Consider the following 21,799-nt stretch of genomic DNA (forward strand, 5'->3'; position numbering starts at 1 on the left):
GATATATGTTCTATAGGTGCCAAAAGGGCATTTGACAAAAAAAATCAACAACCATTCTTTATTAAGACACTCAAAGAAATAGGTATAGATGGACTCTTCCTTAGTGTGATAAAAATAAATCTACTTCAGTCCAAAAGTTAGCATGATATTTAATGGGAAATACTAGAGGTACTCTCCCTAAAATCAAGAACAAGATAAGGAGCTGTTCAAATAGTATTAACTTGGACTGGTGATACCAGTCAACATATTTAGACAATAGGAAGAAATCAGAGATGTAAAAATTAGAAATGAAGTGATAAAAAAATTTTTTTTGCAGATTGCAGAAAACCCACAAGAATCAATTTAAAAACTACTAACAAAATTCAGTAAATTAGAGTAGAAAATTAATATGCAGAAAGCAATAGCCTTCATGTGTACCAAAAACATCCAAATAGAATATAAACTAAAAAGGAAAATCTCATTTATCTAGAAAGAAACTTAAGAAATACACAAAACTTATATGAAGAAAACCTTAAGACCCCCTTTTGTGTAGGACACAAAAGATGATAATTGGAAAGGTAATGAAGTTGTTGGATAGAAAAATTCCAAACAAAAATACCAGCAGGTTTTGTTTCTGTATCTAGATAAGCTAATTCAAAAGTTCACATGGAGAAACAAAGCAAGAACAGCTAGGAGAACTCTGAAAAATAACATTAAGGAGGAACTAGCCTTGTCAGATACTAAGCCTGTTGTAAAAGCTCAATAATTAAAACATCATGGTGGTGGGACATGAATCTAGAGATTAATCTAGAAACATAATAGAAAGCCCAGAAAATAGACACAGATATGTGGGAATTTAGTATATATTACATAAAGGAGGATCTCCAATCAGTTGAGAAACATGAACTGTTCAGTAAATAGAATTGAAATAACTGGGTAGCTGTGTGGAAAAGAAAGTTGAATCCATACTGTATACAGTATACCCAGATAAATTCTGAACAGCTCCAATATTTAACTGTTTAAAAAAAAAAAATAAAGTGCCAGAAGAAAACAGACTTAAAATGAGAAGATCTTTCTGACCCCCAATCTGTAAGCATTTAAAAAGGATGTATTTTCATACTGGGATTCTCATATTTTTGGCATTATCTGCTAATTTTGGTAATTAAGAAAGTGAAATTTTCTTAAAAATGAGAAACAGGTTTTATATCAGTCCTCCTACTTAGAAACCTTTCAAACTTGTTTCTGGTTTCAAAACCAATTTGTCAAAGTCATCAGAACAACTTCTGATGAAGACTGGTGAAGCTTCAGAGACCAAAGTAAGACTACCATGCACTGGAAAAATCAAATATTAAATATTGTATCTGTCTTTATCACTGGGAAAGAATATCCTATTGATATATTTTTTTAATTTTTTAAAATCTTTATTTTTGAGAGAGAGAGAGCACGCACAAGCAGGGGAGGGTCAGAGAGAGAGGGAGACACAGAATCAGAAGCAGGCTCCAGGCTCTGATCTGTCAGCACAGAACCTGACGTGGGGCTCGAGCTCATGAAAGCGAGTTCATGACCTGAGCCAAAGTCAGACGCTTAACCTACTGACCCACCCAGGCACCCCTCCTATTGTTATTTTTAAAGATTCCTTGATACTACTTCATAATATTATGATTTACTTTTTCATTTATCCTCATCAGCAGTAATTTTGAACTACCCCCACATCTTTCATAGTGCAGATGAGGTTCCCAGAGGACACATTGAAAAACATGGCATGTCTTTATGAAGATTTATTCCTGGTCACAGAGGCAGAATTGTTTAATCTCTACAAAGTGGTTGATTGAAATCAGAAAACAATTTGCATCTTAACACAGGGTGATGTTTGCATATATGTTTTCTTTTGAAGTGCAAGTATGACTTTTGCTGGATTTGCCTAGAAGAATGGAAAAAACATAGTTCTTCCACAGGAGGTTATTACAGATGTACTCGCTATGAAGTCATTCAACATGTGGAGGAGCAATCCAAGGAAATGACTGTGGAGGTAAACAACTGTTTAAATTAAGGCCTCTGGCTAAGCCACTTAATACCATTGCAAGTATTTTGCATTTCTTCTTTTCCTACCTTTGTTATAATGAGGCCTTTATAGTAGCCTTTAATTTAAACACAATAGGTCTATCAACTTGAGAGCTTTTTTTTTTTAATATTCCTTTTTTTTTTATATTGGTAGAGATAAGTCTCAGATATCCCTGTCTCTGTAATGACTTAACAGTTTTAGCATCATGTCAACAATACAGTATTATGTTATAGCATATAATAAATCTCTTTGCTTGGCTGCCATAACAAAATACCATAAAGTGAGTGGCTTAAATAACAGAAAGGTATTTCTCACAGTTCTGGAGCCTAGTTCAAGATTCCTGCCAATTCGATTTCTGGTAGTTGACTCTCTTCCTGGCTTGCAGAGGGCTGGCTCTCTTTTTGCTATGTCCTCACGTGGTATGGAGAGAGAGAAACCTCTGGTGTCTCTTTCTTTTCTTATTAGAGCACTAATTCTACTGGATTAAAGCCCCACCCTAATGATCACCTCATACATAGGCCCTGTCTTCAAATCCAGTCAGTCACATTGGGGGTTAAGGCTTCAACATGAATTTTGGGGGGAGACAATTCAGCCCATAGCAACAAGCAACGTAGTAAAACATCAAAGATCTGATAAATGAAGGTCTCGAGAGGCATCTTTGCCTTACATTCTGGGATCATAGATTCAATGGTTTATCACAGAGAATACAAATGCAAGACTTTGTTCTGGTAGCCTTAAAAATGTACTGGTTTTTTTTCTCTCAATAAAATAATCAGCAAATCAGTATACACAATTACCTATTACTAATAAAAATTTTAAGTGACAAAAGTCCCCAATCTTAATAGCTAGTATTTTATTTATAAAAGTCATTTATGGACTTTTGTTTCCTAGGCTGAGAAAAAACACAAACGATTTCAGGAACTTGACAGATTTATGCACTATTATACAAGATTTAAAAACCATGAGCATAGCTATCAGGTATGTCCCAAATCATTTCAAATGCTCTGAATTATACTGTTGTAAATAAATAAAATTATATAAATTATGTATTTCTATTCCTTTAGTTAGAACAACGCCTTCTTAAAACAGCCAAAGAAAAGATGGAGCAATTGAGTAGAGCTCTCAAAGAAAGTAAGTTATAAGTGGTATGTGTGATAATTAATATAAAATAGCCTTTTCCATGCTTAAGTCACTTAATTGGTAGGAGGTTAAGGCCCTTCAAGGAAAACATGATCTCCATTAGCTCATTCTGGTACTGCTTAGAGTTCTCTGAAGCCCAGAGTACATCTCAGCGGCTGAGTCCCCTGTAATTAGATTTTCTACCCAGACTACCTCATATGCTCCTCTTAATGTAGCCTGTGCTATTAGCAGATAAACATACATTATAGTTTTGCTTCCTCTGCGCCACTGCTAATGTTCTACAATATCAGAAACAGTGGATGGGCCCTAAAAGTGCCTAAAAAGCATCTTTGATATAGTCAAAAGAGCAAGATTCACATGCCCCACCCCCCCCCAACTGTAGTGTGACTGAAGTCCCAAAGTTTCTTGAGAAAATTTAGCAGAGTGCCTAATGGGATGGAAGTCAAGTACAATTTTGGGAGAAATCATCTCACTGATAAATAATGCACATCGGAGTCTAAAAGCAAAGACGTGATAGGGCTGACTTACAGATCCTAAGATGGAAATCCAAAAAAATTCCTAAATTGGATTAAGAATTGTTTGCATCATTAAAATATAATATCTCACAATGACCACACAGAGCATAGGTTCTACCATATTTGTTTTAAAGTCATATTTTTAATATAATCATAACATATATAAAAGGTTTTCAGCCTAAAAATGCAATTGTAATTGTATTTGCTCTAGTTTATAAAAAGCCCCTTTTCATGAGGGTAATTCCCTAATTAAGATAGTAAGCATAAATTAAATAAATTAGAGTAGGAGAAAAAGTATCAATAGCAGCTTTGTCTCCTTGTTAATTACGTTTTTAGACTTTGGTAATGATGTAACTATATTGCCATTATCAAACTCTTGAGGTACTGTCCATAGTGAAAATTGAAGGGACAAAACCCTCACACATTCTACATTTCTTCAAACAAGGATTTTTGTCTCTTTCAGGCTGTCCCTAATACTTACAATGCCTGACACATAGCAAACATTTAGTAAATATCTGTAGGTGTGAATTACTGCTTATATTGAACCTTCCGGTGGTTCTAGACAACATAATAAGATACATTAAATGATGTAAGAATTGGAAAGGTTTAAGAAACAAACCTTCACATACTTCTCACACATGTCATAGTGGGGGATGGTGTTTGTTTTGTTTTGTTTTTCCTTTTTTACATCTTAGTTCAGATCCCTCTTCTAGGGTAGGTATTTTGGAATAGTCTGTATATATCAGTGTGTGTACGTACACATGTAATTTCTTTCCACGGGCATGCAGAATAATCTTATTTTTAAAAGTACTTATGAATCTAGATTCTACTGCTTAGTTTCCCTTTATTTGCAGTTAAAGGAGAAAGCTAGAATGTTATAATGATACTTGGAAAAGGAATAGTCTCAGTATTAAGGCAGTTTCATCTCCTGTTTTCCTCAGTCTTCCTCCCTTTCTTTCTCTCCTTGATATATTTTATTTACTAGCATTAGTTTTCTAGTTGTCCCTCCATAATATCTTTTTCTTACAATGTTTTTTTTTGCAGAAGCATAATCATAATTAGGCTATTTTTTTTTTTCCTAGCAAACAACTTACCAGGGCATTTAATTCCTTTTTTTTTTTTTTTTTTTTTTTTTTTTTTTTAGTTTATTTGTATTAGTAATCTGTACACCTAATGTGGGGCTCAAACTCATGACCCCAAGATCAAGAGTCTTATGCTGTTCGGATTGAGCCAGCCAGACACCACCCGCCTTTGTTTTCAACTCCTTTTTAATTTTTTAATGTTTTATTTATTTCTGAGAGAGAGAGAGAGAGAGACAGAGACAGACAGAGTATGAGCGGGAGAGGGGCAAAGAGAGAGGGAGACACAGAACCCAAAACAGGTTCCAGGCTCTGAGTTGTCTGCACAGAGCCCAACACAGGGCTCGAACTCGTGAACTGTGAGATCATGACCTGAACAGAAGTCGGACGCTGAACTGACTGAACCACCCAGGTGCCCCTATCTCTTAATCAGCAAAGTTTCAGTAAAGATAACCTGAAAAACATAGTGAAGAGGAGTTGACCTAAAGCTAGATTTGTTTAACCAACAGGGTAAGAACAGAATCCAGACTTCGTGTACACATTCCTTCATGATTGCCATTAGTGCTCCTAGGTGGCTGCAGTGTGTGCTTCATTTATAAATGTATACAAGCCACACATGAATGTTTTGTGTAGGTTTTTAGTCGTCCAAATTATTATTATCATACAGCTACTTCAGTTTCTTCCCAGAGATCCTTTGTTGTGAGTGTTTTTTTAAGAAAACTCAGTCATTTAATAGTATAACAGCATATTTGCAAAACAGTTTTTTTTTCACTGTGCCTGATTTACTTTATAGCTGAAGGAGGCTGTCCAGATACCACTTTCATTGAAGATGCAGTTCATGTGCTCTTAAAAACTCGACGCATTCTCAAGTGTTCTTATCCATATGGATTTTTCTTAGAACCTAAAAGCACAAAGAAAGAAATTTTTGAACTCATGCAAGTAAGATATCTTTTTAAAATTAAATTTAAATGCAGTTATTATAAAAAAAACAGATTTTGTCCTTTTTCAACCACGTAACTAAGTTTTATCTTATTTGGGTGTGACCAGTAAACAATTTTGTTTTCATTTTTAGAATGGTTTTTAAATAAAGGAAAAGTTAACCAGTAATAAACTGAAATTTTTTTGTATTTAAATTTGCCACTGTAAGATCTGAGTCAATTCTGAGCTATTGACTGAGCAAACATTTCCTACCACATTTATTTGCTTGTTTTACACTGGCTGATGTTGAAATATGGCCTAATTCTGATTATGTAATTAGAAATTTTATCTTCAAAGATGAAACCACATTACATACTAGATGGGAAAGTTGCTATTTACCAGTTTATATTAAAAGTCCAATTGAAAAAGTTACAGCATTTAAAAACAAAAACACCTAAGCCAAGTGACATCACTGTGGCTAACCAACTTCATTGTACATTCTTTTTTTTTAATCCACCAAACTTTCTTCTCTTGCTACAATTTTCATGTCACCCCTTTGAACTGCTCTCTACTAACGTATATCCTACATTTCTTTTAAAAGCTTAATATTAATTTTCTCCATGAAGCCTTTCAGACCTAACCCCAGATCACAGGGGTCTTGCCTTGCCTCAGATTCCTTCAGCATTTACATTTGATCTACATCTACACTACGCAGTCATGTGTTTGCATGTGTAGTGCCTTGAAATTTACTCGTTTTTTTTTTTTCACATAGACAAATGATAAATTTCCTGTAGACAGCTGGTATACTATGTCTTTGTAATCCATACCATTCTACATTGTTATAAATGTCTATCAAATGAGTGCTATTTTTGTGAAATTTGTAAAAAAGAAGTATGTGTCAAATAGGAAGTTATTTTATAATTTGGATTAATTTCTGACTTCAAAAGAGTTAGATTTAACTAAGAAACCAGATAGACCATGGATTTGCAATTGACTAACGTACTCAGCCTATAATCCTTCTTTTTTCTCTCTTAACCATAGACAGACCTAGAAATGGTCACTGAAGACCTTGCCCAAAAAGTCAATAGGCCTTACCTTCGTACACCCCGCCACAAGATCATCAAGGCAGCATGCCTTGTACAGCAGAAGAGACAAGAATTCCTGGCATCTGTGGCTCGGGGAGTTGCTCCTGCAGACTCACCAGAAGCTCCAAGGCGCAGGTAAAAAAGATGCACACTGTGGAAATTATCCTAGCCCCAGCCACAAATGCCACCAGGTTTATTTTTTATCTAACTAGGGTTTATATTCCTGGAAGTTACTTATACTTAAATATGGATAGCTGATAAAAGCATGTTAACTTCTTTTTGGTGATTTTCACCCACAGAACTATTTCTTTTTTTTTTCATTTTTTGTCATTGTGTAGTTTCTTGGAATAAATTAGGTTAATTTCACACTTCATTGAACTCATAATTCAGAGTATTCTAATGCATCACTTCAAATATGTAATGTATGTAGTGATATGATAGTCATAAACATCTTACAGTGTCAAAGTTGAAAGCCTTGCCAACTTGTTATAGTCATACTTATATTTTTATGTAAGAGCTTATGAAGAAATTAGAAATCTCATATTAATACTTTAAGTGATTCATATTCATCCAATAAAGAACAGCTGAGTTTTGGTTGTTTCAGATACTTACACTATTTCTGCCACTATAAATTAAAGCATGTTTTCTTATTCATAACAATTATACTCATTAGAAATTCCTTTGACCCTATTTTTACATAAACACATAAAAATAGAAGCAATCATAAAATACTGTTATAACATGATGATTTTTATTTTTATACTATTTTACACAAACAATTAGAATTTGAAAGAAATAATTGAAAGATCATTTTAATTCAGTAGTTGGTGTACTTTGGTTAAGCAAGTTGCAAGCAGAGGAATTAAAAATAATGTTCAATGGGCAAGGGTCTGATTGTTCATACTTTGTAGTGCTGATAATAAATCAAATGGTATGTCCAATTTCTTTGTAGCTTTGCTGGTGGAACATGGGATTGGGAATATTTAGGATTTGCATCACCTGAGGTAATTGTTTTGTGGGGGTTTTGTTTCGTTTTTTAATTATATTTTTCCTTAGTGATATCTTGCTTGCATTTCCACCCTTATCTATTCTAAATCCTACTGAGATCATTGGCAATGTTTTCTCTTTCTTATATAATAAAAATGCCTCAGCAGAGCCTGCATTTAGCCATTTGTGGTATTGGATTATCATCACATTGTTAAATGCATCCCCCTTTTTATTATTTGTAATTACTGAACAGTCACAATTAAGGCTAACATATAGCATATATTTTGGAGTGTATTTTCAAATTGGTTAATGAGTATAAATTTTATTTATTAGAAATGCATTTTTTGTCATAATCTTGTTTCAGTCTGAATCTATGAAAAACCTGCACAGTCTATTTTTTTAAGTTACTGCAACAACCTGATTGAATTGATTTATAAATCAGTTTCTAAGGTGGAAACTTGACATTAATAATGTTTATGCAGAAAAAATGCTTTGCTTAGTTGCTTTCTGCTCTTTAAGATTTTCACCCTCTTCTTGGTTGTTTTTGTCTTGATTTTTTTTTGTTTTTGTTTTTTTTTTAGTTGTTATTGATAGATTTTAAGATACAAATAGTCTAGGGGGTGCCTGACTGGCTCAGTCACCAAGAACTTTATTAGTTCTTGGTCTCGGGGTCATGCGTTCAAGCCCTGCGTTGAGTGTAGATATTGCCTAAAAATAAAATCTTTAAAAGTAAATAAATAAAATGCAGTCTAAAATACTAACACTACAAGTAGCAATTCCCACAAATAAGACAGAGTGAAAATCTTAATCACATTGCTATTTTCTGAGATTTAAATTGCCACTGTTCCTGTTGAGTCTGATTTTAAATGGTTTTAGCAGTTATCTCTACTTCTGTCTCTCCTTCCTTATTCTCTAAAACAGTATACTATCTGGTGTTTATGTTACAATAACCTTTTAACTTAGTTCTTAGAAGGGAGCAGGACAAACAGTGAAACTTTATGATTTATAGCCCATTTGTTGTCTTCAACTGAAGGAGAATGAAATTATCTAGAAATGACTGTGGATTATTTAAAACAGATACTTTGTCTTTTCAGCTACTGAGGATACTTGCAATCACCTTGTGGCCTGTTGTATTGGTAGATATATCTAAGAAAATACTGACTTGAGAAAACAATTTGTGCTTTGAGCTCTGATATGGAAAATTTTTAATTCACTTAAATTGCATAAAGACTTTAATATATTACTGAAACTGTTATAAAATAAATTATCAACCTTTTTCTATGCTATGCTTATTATTCTATTACAACTTTGAGGATGTTATGGAAAATTTCTACCTAAAAGCATGAAAAACATGCTTCAGTTATGAAAAAAAGAGTACTAAAGATTTCAGTATTTCAAGGTAGAAAACAATTTAGCTTTATTTGAGCAAAAATAAAACCTTTACCAGTGTACTCATAGTCATGTACACATCTCTTGTAGCTTCTAGCTCTGACAGTAACTTTAGGAATCCTAAATATTTGTCCTTGAATATTGAGGACCTACTAATGTGACTGGCACAGATTCATTTTGTAAAAAACAGGAAAGCTTGCTACCTCACATGTGAATATTTATGAATAAAATCATCAAGCTCTTGTTCTCCAGAGATTGACAATTATGAAAGTATAAGTAACATTTCCTTCTTAAATTTATTTTTATGTGTTCATAAGTTTTATAAGAATTTTTTAACTACTTTTATTTTTCTTTAAAGTCTTTGACACATTGAAACACCAAGCTTTTATGTAAACCTTATTGCAAGTCTAAAGAATTACTCTACAGTGTGAAACTCTAAAATTCTGACTATCAAGTAACTGCCAAAATAATATCTTTAAAAATTAGCTCTTTGCCTTCATATATACTTTGGAAAAAAAAAAATTAGTGTTACCAAACTTCAATAGACTTTTAGGTTGAATTTATATTTTTTCAGTCAAGTTAATTCCATCTTTCTCCTTTTTTAATTAAATTGAGTCAGTGACAATCATAAGTATTTTGTACCACTTTAAAGGCAGTGGAGCCCAGAGGAAAGAGCATAGTGTTAAAGTCTGAGGGACACCTGAATTCAAGGTCTAGCTCTGGAACTTATTACACGTTAGGCTCCCCATTCTTCCTTAATTTCTCATCTGTAAAATATGGATGACAGTATCTACCCCATGGAAGTTCTAGAAGGATTAAAGCATCTCTTTAAGTCACTGATAAATTTGGTGCTCAATAAATTAGTGCTCAACAAAAAGCTCCTAGCAGCTTTTTCTCCTATAAATCTTAAAATTTCTCAGTCTTGTCTGTAACCTTAACACTCTTCAACCTTTTGGAGTACCACAACTAAAGCTTTTTCATATGCTTATATAAAAATCTAGGAATTCTTAGAAATTTTCAGATAGGTTTAATTTTATGAGATCAATTTTTTTAAGCCTGTTGCATCATGAGAGAATGCTATTGGGTTTACCATCAGAGTAATTATAACAAGTTTCTTTTATGGTTGTTTTTAAAAAATTTTTTTTCATGTTTTATTTATTTTTGAGAGAGAGGGACACACAGAATCTGAAGCAGGCTCCGGGCTCTGAGCTGACAGCACAGAGCCTGACACGGGGCTCCAACCCACGAACTGTGAGATCATGACCTGAGCCGAAGTCGATGCTTAACCGACTGAGCCACCCAGGCACCCCTCTTTTATGGTTGTTTTTAACCCAAATTTTAGTTTTCTTAAATTGGAAATATGTGTATTATGTGGTTAGTAATAGTTTACTATTACTAACAGTAATAGTAATAGTAACTAAACTAATAGTTTATTAATTCAGAATAACTTTTTGTACTGTATTCGAGTGTACAAAGGAAGCAAATGGTCCTTAAATATAAACCTTGAACTGAAATAAAATTTTCATGCCATCTTTGGCTAAGAAATGCAGTGTTCCTCAGTGGTCTAGTGAACCATGATGACACATAATAGTTATCCAGTTTGGGATCATGGGCCTCCAGCAAAGGAAGAACTCATACCACAGCTCAGCAGTAAATTTTAAAGAACCTAAATAATCCCTCTGAGAACCTGTAGGATCTTTCTTGGTTTCTAACCTGGTAGGATGCCTCCCATTTCATATTGGAGTCCAACTGCTTGTTTACATAAATGGAGTTTAAATAAATTTAACCAGAGTAGTGTGATGTGAAAGTATTATTTATGATGTAAAAACTTGTCTTTGTTTTTATTCTAGTACTTTCACAACGTAAACATATTGAATATCCTAGGGTAACCAGGATGATCATAAACCTGAGTATATTTGTGTTTATCACTGAAAGATTCTATAATGATTCTCAAAATCAGCCTATCTGTGCTAGTGTCATGCACACTGACTGGCCTCTCTTTTAATCTCTTCCGTCACTAAAACCTGGAAAAGTATGTGTATACCCAGATAGTAGCAGGTGGTCCCAGGTTCTGCCTCCACCCATACCTTCATCCTTCCCATATGCCCTCTGCCTGTGTTGTAGATAGCCCCACATATTAACTAATATAGGAAGGAAGCCAAGTAACATCTTATTTTAAAGCTAATTTCACATTTTTCTTTTAATCATTTAACTTGTGAGTATGATATGTTGTAGTCCCAAGGAATGCAAAATCTCATAGTCTGATAAGCAATTGGTAGTGTACACTTTTTTTTTCCCCCTTTCTGTTGCATATATCACAGTCACTTTTTAAAAACCAGACCTCCAAGAGCCTAGCTTATATTAATAAAAGCCTAACATATTAGCAAAATCGTTATGGTGTTAAACATTATGTAACAAGACCCAGGCATATGAAAAAGGCTCAGTTCTGCCCTGGCATTGGAGCTTGCAAGTATTCCCAATTTATCCAGGCAGTTGTAATGACTATTTAAAATTTTTCTTTTTCCATTTTACCTTTTCTGTTTCCTTGGCATGGCAAAACCTGAAGTTTCTTTCGTTAATGCCAAGTGACTATATATGTATATAAAATCACACATTTTTTTTTCCTGGAAAAAAAGTGTGTGTTTTATTTGCATTAAAAAAAATTGCATGCTCTTCTGTATTTTATAACCTTTGGTTTATGCAGGAATATGCTGAATTTCAGTATCGGAGGAGGCACAGACAACAACGCCGTCGAGGAGATGTGCACAGTCTGCTCAGTAACCCTCCAGACCCTGATGAGCCGAGTGAAAGCACTTTAGGTAAGCTCTTAAGTTGGCTCGGTTTTAGTCTTTTTAGTTCTCTTGAATTTATTCTTAAAACTGGCAAATTTAAATGTTTGTGAAATAGTTTGTAGTGTAGATATATAATCAATATGCAGATGCTTTGAATGTCACAGGATACATAAAACCAGAGAGGTTAAGAACATGGGCGGTGGAGTGGCATCTGGGTGGCTCAGTTGGTTAAGCATCCGACTTTGGCTCAGATCATGATCTTACAACTCGTGGGTTTGTGCACCGCATTGGGCTCTGTGCTGACAGCTCAGAGCCTGGAGCCTGTTTCAGATTCTGTGTCTCCCTGTCTCTTTGCCCCTCTCCCACTTGCACTTGCTCGCTGTCTCTTTCAAAAATAAATAAACATTAAAAAAAAAAAAGAACACGGGCTGTGGAGTCAGCTGGAACCTGCATTCATGACCCCATCTCTATGTATCAGTGTAAGACTTCAGTCAGGTTGACTTAACTTCTCTAAGATTTAGTCCCCTCATTTTAAGAAGCAATAAAAACAGTGCCACATTGTGGGCTCATTGTGAGCATTAAATGAGATAATGTGTATAAAACCCTTAATTAAGCACTAGTAACACCTAGAGAGCACTCAATAAATTGTAGCTGTTGATCACTGTTACTGTGTTCATGGAATATTTTCCTCCTAGCTTCACTTCTCCCGTTAACATTCTTTAAAAGAAAATTTCTGAAATCATTTAAAATGTATTTTTTAATGTTTATTTTTGAGAGAGAGAAGGAGTATGTGAGCAGGGGAGGGGCAGGGAGAGAGAGGGATTCCCTGACACAGAATCCAAGGCAGGCTTCAGGCTCTGAGCTGTCAGCACAGAGCCCTATGCAGGGCTTGAACTCATAAACTGTGAGATCATGACCTGAACCAAAGTCAGACACTTAACTGACTGAGCCACCCAGGCACCTCTAGAAATCAATTATTTTGATTATCAACTTTTAAATGTTAAATTCTTAATGGAAAATCTTCAAATTCTTATGTCAGCAGATCATATTTAATAAATCAGGATCAATGAACCTAAAGATTTGTTCTTCAGGCTATTGTAATTCCAAAATTCTTTAGTTTTAAGAACTTTGAAAACTAAAATACCTTTGTTATTGCTTAAGAAAACAAGAGTGGTGGTAGCACTTGCATTTATGAATAGAACCATATGTAATGCAAACAAAAACGTAAAGAGCAATCGTGTTTGAAGTGGTAATATTAGATATATTTTGATGAGACATATAGGGAGGAGAATCTCTGAAAGATTAAGTGAACATGTGAACACAGGCTTTCACCAGCACTGAAAGACAAATTATTGACTAAAATAAAAAGATGTGTCGGGGTTCCTGGATGGCTCAGTCCACTGAGCATCTGACTTTTTTTTTTTTTTTTTTTTTTTTTAAAGCTTATTTATATATTTTCAAAGAGACAGCACATGGGCATGCACCTGGTAGGGGCAGAGAGGGGAAGACACAGAATCTGAAGCAGGCTGCACCCTGTCAGCACAGAGCCCACCACCATGGGGCTCAAACCCACAAATTGTGAGATCATGATCTGAGCAGAGATCAAGAGTTGGACATTGAATCTACTGAGCCACCCAGGCGCCCCAAGCTTCCGACTCTTGATTTTGGCTCATGATCCCATGGTTGTGGGATTGAGCCCCGCATTGGGCTCTGTGCTGAGCGTGGAGTCTGCTTAAGATTCTCCCTTTATGTCCCTCTGCCCCTCTCCCCTGCTTGCTAACATAAAAATTAAAAAAATAAGTGCAAAAAACATGTGTGAAATCTTGTATGACTGAATTGTCTCTGGTTCCACTTGCTTTGAAACAGACATCCCAGATGGTGGCAGTGGCCGCAGGCCGGGTGCCTCTGTGGTAAGTTCCGCATCTATGAGCGTGCTGCACAGCTCTTCCCTGCGTGACTACACCCCTGCCAGTCGCTCTGAAAACCAGGACTCTCTTCAGGTAGCCTTTGTGGGCAGCCTCATTGTTCCTGTTTTTGCTCTTTCTCTGTTTAGCCTGACTTCCTATTTTTACTTTATTGCTCTTTTTCTTCCTTTCATTAAAAATCTTTGTTTCAGAGATGTACTACAGGAAAAGATTCCTAAATGTCAGAGTTATCTTAAGGAATTTTTTTTCTCTTTAGCATGGACAAGGAAAAAATTAAGATTTGAGTAGATAAAGCAATAATTCTGTATAAATAGAGGTAGTATTATTTATCTGGTGAAAGAATAGTTGGTAAACTTCATTAGGTTAAATAATTTTTCCTTTTAAATTTTAAAGTGATTTAACTTTCTGTTGCCTCAGGCTCTGAGTTCCTTGGATGAAGATGATCCCAATATACTTCTTGCAATACAATTGTCATTGCAAGAATCCGGGCTGGCCATTGATGAGGAAAATAGAGACTTCCTCAATAATGAAGCATCCTTAGGAGCGATAGGCACCTCTTTACCTTCCAGACTAGACTCGGTCCCCAGGAACACAGATAGCCCTCGGGCTGCACTGAGCAGCTCTGAGCTGTTGGAACTTGGTGACAGCCTCATGAGATTAGGAGCAGAGAGTGACCCATTTTCAACTGACACTCTGAGTTCACACCCTCTCAGTGAGGCGAGAAGTGAATTCTATCCCTCATCCAGTGACCCTGACTCAGCTGGCCAGGATGCCAACATCAATGACAATCTTCTTGGCAACATCATGGCTTGGTTTCATGACATGAATCCTCAGAGTATCGCCCTGATTCCTCCAGCAGTTACAGAAATCAGTGCAGATCCCCAGCTCCCCTGTGTCAAAGATGAATCAGAAGGTAAGAGGGATGTGGAGCTGGTGCCACCAGAAGATTCAGTGTTTCAAGATGCCGTGGTCAGTGAAGGTAGAGGAACCCAAATAGAAGAAGAAAATCCTTTGGAAGAAAATACTCTGGCTGGGGAAGCAGCATCTCAAGCTGGCATTAGTAGTAATGAGGCAGCCAACAATGGGGATGGTTCAGATGCTTCAAGCCAAACACCTCAGACCTCAAGTGACTGGCTTGAACAAGTACATTTAGTGTGAACTGCACACCTCTGGGCTCTAAATGAATCACAGGTACAGATGGTATTCTAGTGGAGTATGCTTTGTAGAGACTTGATCCACTTAATTCCAACTCAATTATAAACCACTGACATTAGTATTGAATACGAAGGAGTTCCCTTGAATGGTAGCTTCATTTCTGATTTTTACCTTAGAGGGAATTTCTTTTGTATTTAATTGGATAGCTTTTCCCCTTTGGCTGACAAAAAAGAAGAGTAAGAGAAACACAAATGGAATAAATAGGCTAGATTCCACATTGTGAGAAAATGCAGTCCTCTGTTTAGCCTAAAGTCAGCGATACTTAAATTGAATGTTTAAATTAAAGGCTTACTCCCTAATCCTTGGGTGGTTTTTTCCTCTTTTAAAGAAAAAAGTTTTCTTCATTTTAGAAGTTATTTTGGACAGATCTAATAACATGTTGTTCCTCGATCTCTGTGCTCTTCTATAACTTTATTCCTTTTTGTCTGAGCGGTGTGAATTGAGGTATCCAAGGCATCTCTTTAGTGCTACGTCTACCACGGTGTAGTTTTAATATTCACATGAATCAAAGATTTCTTTTCATGTCTATTTCCAGTCCACTTGTGCCAAACTGACTCGTGCACTAACAAGGCGTTTAGGTGTGTAGTGTCCTAGAGGGCTCCAGAGTAGTCTCAGCCTTCTCGGGAGTTAAAGGTGCCACTTGGTACCAGAATATAATGGGCTTTTGTTGCCATGGAGACTGCATTTAAATAAATGTAGCCTGTAGCTTAAGTTAACTAAACCTAATGCTGCTGTTAAAAACAGTTTATTTTAATATTAAAATACAGTTGATTAGCAACAGCGGTGCTGTATTTTAAGAGACACTTTATTGGAAGTGCAATCATAGTTCTTTGTTTTCACACTTTTACAGTGCATTCTAATTACTAATGGGTGCAATTACTTTTAATGGTGTTTTATAAAATAGAAAAAAAGTGGAGTTTTCATGAGTTATAGTAAATCCCACAATTATTAAAAAATTTCAATGAAACATCCTGCGCAACATGTTACCGTGCCTTTGCCTAACTAAATGGATAGTTGCCAGTTAAATAAGTGAGTAATTGAAATTTCAGTGTCTCTTCTGAAATAACTATGCTATGAATTGCAAAGACCTCCATAAAACCACCCATGGCCTTGCCTTTACAGTAAATGTAACAACTAAATGTTCAATCGGTTTGTTTGCCTAAATAGCAAATGCTGACATGTGTTTGTTCTATTGCACAATACTCATTTGCTGTGTGATTACTGTTTAGTGTTGAAAAAAAATCAACTTCCTAGTTATCAGTGTCTTACTGTGAAGAAAATACTGGTCTTAGCTGTAATTAAGATACAGTGATACAGTGTGTAATTAAAACTAGAGTAAACTGTTGGAATGGCTGTTTTACTTACATATTATCAAAACTAGCGTAACATAAACAAAATAGATATGCAACACTCCATTTAATGTTTTGCCAGATTCTTACCAGAAATCTACAGATACCAAAATTTCAGTACTGAGTTTGTACAGGCAAGTCCTGGGCTGGGTAAAAGGTTACATTAGTATGGATATCCATGTGAGTTGTGATTACGGTTTTTTTTCCTCCAAAACCTGTTTCTGAAACTCTTGTACTTGGAATTCATATGGCTAGGACACTCTATTAGAGTACTTAATATTCCCCGGGTTCCCTTAGAATAAACTGTGTGTGAATCGCTCCTAGGCCATGGATATCAAAGGTCCACATTAGCTTTTATTTCTCCGGTCTTCAGAAACAGTGATATCAATCCCCAGTAAATTAGTTGGGGAAAATACTGACTTTGTCTACAGTGTATTACTGTATATTCAACTGAAACAGTCCATTAAAGGATTTTTTTACAAATTTATTTTGGATTAAAAATATCAACACCAATCAGTTTTTAGACCGAGTTGTAACTTTTCAATAGAAAGAGTCTTTGTATCACATTGAGGCGTCTTGCGAAGCTGCAATAAGGTGAGAAAGAGTGCGCTGTGTGAAGACAGTGTATGTGATGGGTTCTGGTTCCTTGCGCCTTGTGCAGTACCCTTTGTTTCTGTGCTATCTCCTGAGCATGAAAAATGATCATTATTCAATTTGTATTTCCTTGGTACATATTTTAAAAACAACACAGTCACTGACTTTACAGTTCAGAAATAAAGTTTGGCAAAGCCTATTTTGTAAACAAGTTAATTTTATAATGTAAAAAAAAAAAAAAATTACTCTAACCTTGACTTGTTATTTGCACTTTCATAGTCTATACTTGATACATTCCCACTTTATATACAGTAGGATTCTACAAACGTGTAGATGTTTGGCCAAATGAATGCTGTTAATATGTAAAATTCTTTGATTAAACATTTATTACTTAAACTACTTCACTTTTGTCTCATTACATTATAGTCTTTGTTTTAACCAAGTCAGGAAGCTGATTTTCTTCAAATTAAATTCTCTGCAAAAAAAATGGGATTAATTTGGTTCTTACATGTAACTAATTAGTGCATAATATTTTTTACACTAGCCCACTTACTATTTTATACCCCAAAGATAAACTCTGAAACACTGCATGACAATGTGTTAAAACATTGTGACTTCAGTGCTTTTATTTTCATCACTTTCAGGAGAAAAGTGTTAGGATTTTTCCTTGAAATCTCTAATAGAAACACACAGGAAAAGATAGAATTTTAAAGTGTTTTGTGAAACTGCTTAGGACAGGAAAAAGAGTTTATGCCAAATGAATAGAAACACCATCATTGTATTATTCTATCTCCTCTGAGTTACCAAAACAGCCCTTTGCATCTGAACTTCAGGCTTTGTGGGGTCTGCCAGGGATAACTAGTCATGTATTTATGTTTTTCATTGTGTGACTCTGAAGCTTAACCACTAATGTCCATCTACTGAATGATTCTTCAGATGTTGTTTATTGCAGCCACCGATCTCATTTTTGTTCTCCTTTTAGTTCTCAAATGTTGTTGCTTATTACCTGTCATGAATTAAAAGCTGAGACTTAACTGAAGTTTGCTTTGTAATTTTAAAACAGTAACAGTATATCTCTGAAGAGTAAAATCTTGGAATCTAAATAACAAATTTTGGGAGTCTTTTTAAGGCTGAAATAAAAACTCTGTAAGAAAAAAAAATTGTCACATGCTCTACACTTGGGCTGAGTTATATTATGTCAGCCTTGTACCATCAGCATAATTATTGGGTCTTCTCCTTAGCAACGGTATATTACTGCCTTGTCAGTCATCACCCTCTCACCAGAATAGATTTCTTTCTAGAAAAATGTAAGTGGCCATTTCCAGACTATTATGTGACTGTCCTTATTTTAGAAACTGGCAGTAGTCCTAATTCTTAAAGAGAGATGGACCAGAAAAGTTTTCTTTAGCTCTCTGTCCCACTTAGGACTGACAGGTGGCTGACATACTGAGTGGTGGGCACACTTTTAAAGGACTTATCCTTCAGTTTTTGAAACTATAATTTGAAAACATTCTTGATTAGGCTACACATCATTTTGTAGCCATCTATTCCCCAAGGGCCTAGCCTGCACAGGGCGTCCACTTACAGAGAGGATGAAAGAGAAATACACGAAAGAACAAACAAAACACAATATTGGAAAAGCTGTCAGACAAGACTGTCCAGTTCTGTTGCACCTCTTCTGCACCTACACACTTTGCTGGGTGGGCCAAGACCACAGGGCTGACAACAGTTTTGCCTGGGTATTTCTCAGGATGTATGTAGTCAGTAACCTTGAGGACAGGGAGCAGGCCTGCTGTAAAAGTGGATTCCTCACCCTCAGTGTATCTCAATTGCATGCTTGACATCTCTCCGGGCCCAGTGCATTGCCCATGTGGATCTAGGGACAATGGGAACTGCAACAAACATGCTAATGTTCATTCTGCAGGCTGTGTTAAGAATGCTAAATAAAATCCTTGACCTCTGACCCAGGAGTCTTGTGTCTTCTGTCAGCAGCCATGATACTGTGACAGGTCAACTTACTGGTTCTTACTGATAGGGTAAAATCAAATCCCAGACCTGGCAATTTTGGCTATGGGGATGGAATGCTGACAGAAACATGATTTTTCTGGAAGAGGAACCATGGGCCAGATTTGGGAATATAAGACTCACCAGAATCTACCTGGTAGTGAATGCTCTCACCCAGGTGACAGGTTGGGGGTGAGGGAGAAAGGCTTCCCTCTGTCCTACTTACTGCTGAACAGAAGTTGACCTAATGTTTAAAGGCTTAACCATAAAAGCTAGGATTAAACAAGCTGCCCAAATGGTACCTTGATGGCTGGTGATTCCTGCAGGCAGGCAGAGGAAGGAATATTTTCATGACAAGCAATCAGCAATTCCTGTGACCCTATCTGAAAGGTTATATTGCTGTAGTTCCTGAGTCAAGGAGCCCCCAAACATAAAATAAATGCTGTCAGCAATAAGAAACTTGCTTTTTGATTGAGAGCTTTAGGTAGACCAAAAACTTTAAAGGTTCGTTTGGTTGGGCTGCAAGCAGTCGTGACACTGTTCAACTGCAAAAGTGCATGCAAAGCCTTGCCTGAGAGTGTAGGGCAGGCGGCCCTCACAATGTGGGTAAAACACATTGTGGCACGTGGAGAAGAAAGGAGCCTCTGGGCCCTGGTTCTCTCTGGATGCTGACAGGCATCACCACTGCCATGGGAGAGCTAGTTGGAGCACTGACCCTGGAGTGAGGGGCTAAAGGAGAAAAAAGCCAACAGTTCAGTTTCTTCCCCACAGGTTAGCCTCTCCCACCTCCTCAGGTTTCCCACTCTCTTGGTAGGGGGATAGCAGGATCCTGCACCCATATGCCACCTGCTATAGCTCCCAACTCACACATATTTTACACTGTTCACACAAGCTCCACAGCAGAGAAGGGAGGCCTTCCCTTATGAGTGGGGTCTTATGGGTGATTCAGTGTAATGTTGCAGGTTCCAAATCCAAATGTGGAATTGATGGGTTAATGCTTACGATTACCTGTCTCATAATTGTCACTGGGATTTCTCCCATTCAAGGACTGCCATACCCAGAGAAGTAACAGTAGGGCATGTAAATTGCTCCCCGGTTAGCCCGGCTGTCTCCTCTCCAGTGGTCCAACAGAAACAATAAAAGAAACCCCAGCAGGAGAAAGGAAGATCACTCCTGTGAAAGTATGCAGACCACTTCCCAGCACAACATTGCCACCTGCCTGATGCAGCCACTAAGTACAACCATTTTAGAGACATTCACCTATCAACCTGCTGCTAGGCCCTTGTTGAAACTGAATGCCTGACCCATGGAGGCCTTGTGACTCATTGGGATGACCTCTCCAATTTGAAGTGAGTTAGCTGGAATTAGAAAATTAACACAGGCCAAACAGGCCCTGCAAGTCAAATAGAAATTATGTTAGAAGAGGTATAATTGAGAGTACAGCTAACTTGGAAGTAACCAAGTAACCAAGTAACCAAGGAAGTAAGTATCTCAATTTTACATGAATAAATTAGTAGGTACCCCTTCAGGAAATACTTTGATGTATTACTTCAACCTGAAAAAAAGGCAATGGCTTAGTGGGGGGTCTCAGTACACAGTAAGGCCTGCACTTGATTCAATTGCTCAGCAGAAACTCCTACCAAATCCCAGGAAATAGTGCTTTAAGCTATAGATGATATATTCGAAAACTTATATACAAAGTCAAAAATAGCTAAAAACTATTATTTAGAAGTGGCACGCATCCCTTCCAACATCAAAACTATAATACTCAGGGACAGGAGCAAAGATGGTGGAACAGCATGGAAGTTTTCTTTGCATCTCGCGTCCATGAAATACAGCCAGATCAACACTAAACCATCCTGCACACCTAGGAAACTGATCTGAGGATTAACACAACAATCTGCACAACCTGAACCACAGAACTCAGCAGGTACATGGTGCAGAGAGGTGAACTGGGGGAGAGAGAAGCCGTGGAGGGCAGGGAGCTGTTTTTGCGTGTGGAGACAGGACAGAGACGGGAGTAGGGGGATGTGTGTGTGGGCGGGGGTGAGCACAGGAAAACTACTCCCCCCCCCCCCCCCAAAGCAGCCAGAGAGAAAGTGGTAAAGTGGAGAAGCCAGAGACAAAGGACGGGTACACGATTGCGGATCGGGGAGAGCAGAGAGTTCCAATTCTAGAGACTGGGTACCTGGGTGAGGCCATTGTCACCCCTCCCGCGCATGTGCATACACACCTACAAGCGCCACAACAATACACCCAAGCAAGCTAAGCAGTGCCATCTAGTGGGGAACGGAGCTGTTGCACTAAGCCCCACCCAACTGGGCCAACTGCACTCTTCAGGAACACCACAAATCTCTCTGCCTGCTTACTTTACGGACTATGAAGTGCTTCATAGTTTTACTTCTAGGAGAAAACGACGTAATATCAATCGTATTTCAGTCTGTTTGCTGGTCCATCTATTCAATTTTATTTTCTTTTCTGTTTCTTTTCTTTTTCTTCAATACAGAAAGGGAAAAAATTATTTTCATTTTCAATCCTTATTAAAATATTTTTTCTACTATATTTTTTGTTTTTTTGTACATTTTTCAAGTTTTATTTTACTTCCATCATTTCATTTTATTTCATTGCATTCATTTTCTCAAATTTTCAAACGTTTTCCTCCCTCCCCCCCTTTTCTCTAAACTTTCAACCTCCTTTCAATAACCAGACCAAAACACACCAATGATCTAGCATCATTTATTTGATATGTGTGTGCATGTGCATGTG

General features: G+C 36.7%; 1 protein-coding gene across 3 annotated transcripts in view; it reads left to right on the forward strand.

Moving 5' to 3' along the window:
* Positions 1–17,428, forward strand: part of ANKIB1 (ankyrin repeat and IBR domain containing 1) — a 142,095-nt gene extending 124,667 nt beyond the window's left edge. For 2 of the 3 annotated variants that reach the window (XM_042966256.1, XM_007076713.3), the window contains 9 exons: positions 1,874–2,008; positions 2,933–3,019; positions 3,106–3,172; positions 5,569–5,714; positions 6,735–6,913; positions 7,731–7,782; positions 11,859–11,973; positions 13,813–13,946; positions 14,289–17,428. In XM_042966256.1, the coding sequence (XP_042822190.1) occupies positions 1,874–2,008; positions 2,933–3,019; positions 3,106–3,172; positions 5,569–5,714; positions 6,735–6,913; positions 7,731–7,782; positions 11,859–11,973; positions 13,813–13,946; positions 14,289–15,029 (1,656 nt within the window). In that variant the 3' untranslated portion in view covers positions 15,030–17,428. The remainder of the gene's footprint in view (positions 1–1,873; positions 2,009–2,932; positions 3,020–3,105; positions 3,173–5,568; positions 5,715–6,734; positions 6,914–7,730; positions 7,783–11,858; positions 11,974–13,812; positions 13,947–14,288) is intronic. The other variant, XM_007076714.3, reaches the window with a different exon arrangement.
* The last annotated feature ends 4,371 nt before the right edge of the window (positions 17,429–21,799 follow it).

This window comes from Panthera tigris, chromosome A2, assembly GCF_018350195.1.
Source record: "Panthera tigris isolate Pti1 chromosome A2, P.tigris_Pti1_mat1.1, whole genome shotgun sequence".
NCBI classification, from domain to species: domain Eukaryota; kingdom Metazoa; phylum Chordata; class Mammalia; order Carnivora; family Felidae; genus Panthera; species Panthera tigris.